The sequence below is a fragment of the Ceratotherium simum genome, chromosome 9 (genome assembly GCF_057802395.1).
Source record: "Ceratotherium simum simum isolate JZ-2026a chromosome 9, ASM5780239v1, whole genome shotgun sequence".
NCBI classification, from domain to species: Eukaryota; Metazoa; Chordata; class Mammalia; order Perissodactyla; family Rhinocerotidae; genus Ceratotherium; species Ceratotherium simum.
The window spans coordinates 78,371,146-78,378,006 of NC_141908.1; the positions used below are offsets into that span (position 1 = coordinate 78,371,146).

At 37.3% G+C, this 6,861-nt stretch overlaps 1 protein-coding gene across 6 annotated transcripts in view; it reads left to right on the forward strand.

Moving 5' to 3' along the window:
• NOP58 (NOP58 ribonucleoprotein) overlaps positions 1–6,622 on the forward strand; it is a 29,308-nt gene extending 22,686 nt beyond the window's left edge. For all 6 annotated transcript variants that reach the window (XM_087435624.1, XM_004426804.3, XM_087435628.1 and 3 more), the window contains 6 exons: positions 641–804; positions 1,744–1,878; positions 2,124–2,185; positions 2,959–3,092; positions 5,599–5,759; positions 6,336–6,622. In XM_087435624.1, the coding sequence (XP_087291750.1) occupies positions 641–804; positions 1,744–1,878; positions 2,124–2,185; positions 2,959–3,092; positions 5,599–5,759; positions 6,336–6,386 (707 nt within the window). In that variant the 3' untranslated portion in view covers positions 6,387–6,622. The remainder of the gene's footprint in view (positions 1–640; positions 805–1,743; positions 1,879–2,123; positions 2,186–2,958; positions 3,093–5,598; positions 5,760–6,335) is intronic.
• The last annotated feature ends 239 nt before the right edge of the window (positions 6,623–6,861 follow it).

Here is a 6,861-nt window from a genome sequence, read left to right on the forward strand (position 1 = left end):
AACATATATCTAGTGGTTGAGTGACTACATTAATGTTGGGGGTGTTTTCTGACAGAAAATCTCTGTAGCAAATGTAACAAAGCAACAACTTCTGATATCTGATTAGTTTACTTGTAAGCGTATCTCCTCATCCATATCTTAAACAGTGGTAAATAAGGTGTGAGAAATTTATCACATAGTTCTACTACAGAGATGTCCTAATAATTTTCCATTTATTTGTATGTTTTTTTCATATCTAAAGTAGAATATGTGATGTCCAAGATGTCCAAGATCTCAGAAAAATAGGGGCTAGATTGGAGGGTAGTGTGAATACATGTTTATATTTCTCCCATAGTATGCTAATGGAATGCAGAATAATAATACCATCTCTCAGGTGAATAAATAAAATTGAACTAATTAGCTTAACTCTCAGTTTGTTGTTGACACTTGTCAGACACCTCTCCTTGTGATGCTAATGGATGGATCACAAATGCTGAGGCATCTGGATTCTTAGGGAATTCTGGACTGTAGAATCCTGTATTGCGTCAGATTTATTCTGGTGGCTTTAGTACTTAGTCTGTATAGGTCTTGTGTTTAATACATGAAACTGTCAAATACTTGGAAGTGCATTCGTGCTGTAACTATTTCTTTTCTTTTGAAGGTTCTCTTTTGAATTTGGCCAAACATGCAGCTTCTACCGTTCAGATACTTGGAGCAGAAAAGGCGCTCTTTAGAGCCCTCAAGTCTAGACGAGATACCCCTAAATATGGTCTCATTTATCATGCTTCACTTGTAGGCCAGACAAGTCCCAAACACAAAGGAAAGGTGAGTTACAGTTTTCCTGAGGTAGACCTTTTTTCTTTTGTTCTCCAAACAACCCATTGTCCTCCTACTCCATAGTATGCAATGTATCTTTCTCTTGTTTCATTCTCATTAAATAGAGAATGGTGAACTCTTTAAATAAAAAACATTTTTGTACCCTGAAAGAAAAGGTTAAAAGAAAGTGTTATTGGTTCGGTTAAAGCCATTTTTTTTCTGCTGTGTTAGTATTTTTTCTAGAATCCACTTGTCGGTGAGCATTGGGGTGAGTAGCACAGCAACAGTTTTCTGTGTGGTGGGAAACCAGTTTAACATCAACATTTATGAATTATGAAAAATAATAGCCCATGCACTGTGCTGAACATTTGTTAGGGCTTCAGTGAATTCTTTTAATAGCCCTATGAGATGGAGGTGTCTATATTTTACAGATGAGGAAACAGGCTTAAATTAAGTACTTTCAGGCTTTTTTGTGGGATACATAATTTAACAGAAACTGAAATTTTATAAAATTCAGATCAGAGTGATGGGAGAGATAAAGGGTTCAGTAAAATAAAATCTTAATTAGCTTGAAAAAGGGGCTACACTTTTTCTGGATGACCTCGTGGTGTAGAACTAATGTCACTGAGTAGAAACTAAAGGAAGACATTGGAAGAACAGTTTGAGCTAGTTTTAGACATGAAATACTGTAAGATCTTTTCATCCACTAAAATGATGGTGGTTATATGTAACCAGTTAGCCATTATATTTTAGCAAAGATTCAAATATAAGGTGGCTTGAGTTGTATGATTCATAATACTTCTGTAATTCCTGATTTTAAAGAATCCTAGCATCAATGATAGAGTTGATAATTTGCTGTAGTTTTCTCATCAATAAATTATTAAGGGGATTTTTATACCTCAACTTGGAATATAGTTTGAATGCCTCTAACTTCAGATTCTGTATTAGATTTCTCGAATGCTGGCTGCCAAAACTGTTTTGGCTATCAGGTATGATGCTTTTGGTGAAGATTCCAGTTCTGCGATGGGAGTTGAGAACAGAGCCAAATTGGAGGCCAGGTTGAGGACCTTGGAAGATAGAGGGGTAAGAACCACATCCTGCCTACTGCAGAAGTGTTAGCTGTCAAAAGTTAATTACTGAGTAATTCATGTACTTATTAATTCTACCTGCTAAACAGTTCTATTTTGATACATTTTAGATGTCTAATATATTTTTTTCTGCCTGCTGTTAACAGTTTCCCTTATGTTTATTAAGAATTGATACACTAGAGGATATCTTATGAAGAGATTATGCCTTAGAAAATTATTAATAATTTTTTCTTTTCTTAGATAAGGAAAATAAGTGGAACAGGAAAGGCATTAGCAAAAGCAGAAAAATATGACCATAAAAGGTGAGTACATTTAGGGGAGGATAGATGAACAATTTCTGCTTGTTTATATGTTGATTGTTGACAGCAGTTTTTTGTTATAAACTTAAGCACCTCAATATCCCCTAATTTGTGTGCGTGTGTTTTGGTGAGGAAGATCCACCCTGAGCTAACATCCTTTGCCAATCTTGCCCTTCTTGCTGAGGAAGATTAGCCCTGAGCTAACATTTGTGCCCATCTTCCTCCATTTTGAATATGGGATGCCGCCACAGCATGGCTTGACAAGCGGTGCACATAGGTCTGCATCCGGATCTGAACACGCAAACCCCAGGCCGCTGAAGCAGAGTGTGCGAACTTAACCAGTATTCCACCAGGCCAGCCCCAAAGTGTTTTGTTTTCTTTTCTTTTTCATTGAATTACCCAATGTTCTAAAACTTGAAATGGTTCAGTTTTTACTTTCTAATATAATCATTTGGAATAAAGAGATTTTCTCCATTTTTTCCCTATGCTAATTGAATATTTTTCTGTACCATAGTCACTACATTGATTACTAAATCAGAATTCATTTAGCTCACCACTTCTCTGAGAGTATGATTGACCTACCTGGAAACTATTAATACTTCTTTACCTTTCGGAAACTATTAGTTTTCCTAAACTGCCCCAAAGCCACTAAAATGAACCAGCATATTGTATGCTTATCTAAGTATTATCTAATGGCATTTCCTTTAAATCTCTTTAGAATTATTTCAATTAACAGGTATTTGTAGAGATTTTCTAAAATTTTTTGGCTCTTTCAGTGAAGTGAAGACTTATGATCCTTCTGGTGACTCCACACTGCCAACCTGTTCTAAAAAACGCAAGATAGAACAAGTAGATAAAGAGGATGAAATTATTGAAAAGAAGGCAAAAAAAGCCAAGGTTAAAATTAAAGGTTAGTTTGAATTTTTAAAATCTCTTTCATACTCCTATTCCTTAAGAAGTACAGACTTCATAAGTCTTAGGAAATTAAAGATTTTATTTATTCATTTTTTTCCCCCCAAAGCCCCAGTAGGTAGTTGTATGTCACAGGTTCACATCCTTCTAGTTGCTGTACGTGGGACTCGGTCTCGCGTTGGACGGAGAAGTGGTGCCTCGGGGCGCGCCCGGGATCCGAACCCGGGCCGCCAGCATCAGAGCGCGCGCACTTAACCGCTAAGCCACGGAGCCGGCCCAGTCTTAGGAAATTACATGCTGTTGAACTTTTTTTTTTTTTTTTGGTGGGGAAGATTCACCTTGAGCTAACAGCTGTGCCAATCTTCCTCTATTTTGCATGTGGGACGTTGCCACAGCATGGCTTGATAAGCAGTGTGTAGTTCCACACCTGGGATCCAAACCTGCGAGCCCTGGGCTGCTGAAATGGAGCCCACGAACGTAACCACTACACCACCAGGCCGGCAAACTTTATTGCTGGCCATTATTGCCCCATGCTGTTGAACTTTATTGTGAAACCACCCGTATTAAAAGCTAATGGTGTTTTTTAATAAGCCATCATGTTCTCTGGGAATAGTTTGGATATCATTAAATTTATCAGACTTCATAGAGGAATGTGAGAAGCATTTCTTTGAATATGTAGAATTATGTATCATGCTAAGTACACCAAAACTTCTGTTTCTGCTGTGAACTATTTTGAGTCAGCTTAAAATGGAAGGAAGAAAGGTATATGGTTTCTAAATTAGTTGCTGAAATATTTTTGTTATATAGTTAAGTGTAGAATTGATGTCATCAGTGGTTTTCTTTGTTTCTGTTATATGGGATGGACAGGAGTCATATACTAAGTAGCCTGCCATCAGAATAATCATATTTAGTAGGTGCTCTCCAGTGGACTAGACTGTCTTGCAAAGTTGACAAGCTAGTACCCCCCATTTATTAGCTGGATCTGTGCTGGAGCACCAACCAGCTTCTCTAGCAAGAGAGTCAGGCATTAAAGCAATGACTGATTTAATTTTTGGCTTCTAAATAGTTTAGTGTGCTAAAGCAAGTCAGAAGTGTGCTGTCAGCAAATGTGGACTCTTGTCCTGGATGAAGAAAATATAAACAAGTTATTTAACTCCTATGCTTCTATTTCCTTATTAAACAGTAAGGAGATCCCTAAACCCATTAGTAGCATTTGAAACACCAAACTCCAGATTTGTATCTTTATTTGTATATCCAACAAGCTTTTCAAACTTAACATTCCTGGAGCCTTGCCCCTCGCAATCTGTTACTCCACAATTTTCTCCATTTTATACAGGGCAATTCTAGTTGCTTTGACCTTTAACCTTAACTCTTCTCTTATAACCCAAGTCTATTCTGGCAGCAAATCCTATTAATTCTACTTTGAAAGGATACCCAGAATCTAACCACGTATACCCACCATTTCCATTCTTAATGTAGCAGCCACAGTGGCAGCCTCATTAGCTTTCTGATCTCATTCTGCTCTTTGCTCACTCCACTCCACCCACACTGGCCTCCTTGCTCTTCCTTGAACCTGCCAACTCCCCTCATCCCCAAAATAACCTTAGCATTTGCTCTTCTCTCGACCTAGAATATTTTCCCTCAAGATATGTGCACCATTTACTCCCTTACTTCTTGTAGGTGTTTGCTTGACTGTCCTAACATGTCCACGTGCGTTGCCCTCCTCATTGCTTCTCTTCCTGCTATATTTTTGTCTTTGGCACTGATTACCATGTAAAATATTGTATAGTGCATCATTCATTCATTTATTTATTTACTTTTGTCTCTCCACTCTCCTACTAAAATAAAAGATTCATAAGGACAGGGATTTTTGTCTGTTCCATGCATTTCTGGATCTCCAATTGTCTAGAATAGGGCCTGGCTTATCATAGGTATTAAATAAGTATTTGGTGAATGAATTTCTAATGATAGAAATTACCTATTATTGAGTCTTTGTTCTAATGGGCCGAGCATAACGCTAAGTATTTTGCGTGTGTTATCTCATTAAATCCTGGTAACAATCCAATGAGATAGACATTATTAAATGTTATAGATGAGGAAATTGAGTTTACAGAGGTTAAATGACTTTCTCCAGAGTCACAGCAGGTTGAATAAACCCAAGTCTCCTAACTCCAGAGCACAAACTTAATCATTTCTATTATAATTGACCATCTTCCCAAAAAACAGTGGGTTTGGCGATCACATGATTTGTTTTTTATACATAATTTTTATACATAGCTACATGATCATGAGAAATTTACTTCTCTCTGAGCTTTATATCATTTATAAAGTTAGTGGCATTGGACTAGGTAGGTGTTTGAAGGACCTTTCCAATTATAAAATTATGTAACAAACGTTGGATAGTTGACCAGATTGGTGGAGAAAAACTAAGACTCAAACGGTTTTTGGGGGAGTGAGGTCTGGTACAATGTTAATTGTTGTGTCTTTACGCTTACCCTCTTCAGTTGAAGAAGAGGAGGAGGAGGAGAAACAAGAAGAAGGAGGAGTACTAGTGGTGGAAGAACAGGAGACATCTGTGAAGAAGAAGAAGAAAAAGGACAAAAAGAAACACATTAAGGAAGAACTGCTTTCTGAGGAAGAACCATGCACCAGCACAGCAGTTCCTGTATGTGTGCTTTTAGTCACCAGTACTTGATTGGCATGGGCAGGGTCTCCATACTTTATTCTTTTTTTCTTTTTCTTTTCTTTTTTTTTTGCTGAGGAAGACTGGCCCTGAGCTAACATCCGTGCCTATCTTCCTCCACTTTATATGTAATGCTGCCACAGCATGGCCTGACAAGCAGTGCCTCGGTGCTCGCCCAGGATCTGAACCCGGGCCGCCAGCAGCAGAGCACGCACGCTTAACCGCTACACCACGGGGTCAGCCCCTCCATACTTTATTCTATTCTCTGTATCAGAAATGATCAAGCACTTAAAAAATAGTTTTCAGTGATGGGGAGGTAAAAATAAAATGACATTATTGTATTTATATTATAAAGGCCATTTCCCAAATCTAGGATCTTATTACAAAATGGGCTTGCTTGCTACAGATCACTTTCTGTATTTTTATATTTTAATCTTTCCCCCAAATTTGTTTTCGAGAGAAATAGATCTACTTTGCTTTTTATAAGGATAAATTGTTGTTATTACTCACCCATACATTTACAGCTCTTTCAAAAGCATTCTTGTGGGTTTTTTTCAGAGTCCAGAGAAAAAGAAGAAAAAGAAGAAAAAGAGAGAGAATGAAGACTAATGGAAGGGAACCATCATTGAATCTGGATTGAACCTGGATATATCATGCTTAAGATTCAGTCAGGAATATACCAGAGATGTTGTCTGAAGTAATGGAGGGGAGGTTGGATGAAACACAGTGATTAATCATCTAAAGCTTTTCAAACCTATTCGTGTCTTGATGGCAACTCTGTTAAACTTTATCGTGTCATCATTTCTTAGAGTCTTTGCTATACAAATAAAAATGTTTTCTTTGTATTTTAAGGCATTTCTGTGATTTCTATATTTTAGGTAGAGAATCTTTGGCCCTTTCTATATTTTATTTAGCATTTGATAATGATTGTTTTGATAATTATAGCTGAAAAGTGAGAGTTGTCAGTGATTAATTTGAAACTTAGCCTTTTGGAAGGCTGTGGTTAGATGGACCAATTTAAGAACCTCACTCGAATATGTTTCTCCTGCCTTTTTGGACTGTCTTTCATTTTTCTCCTATCTTT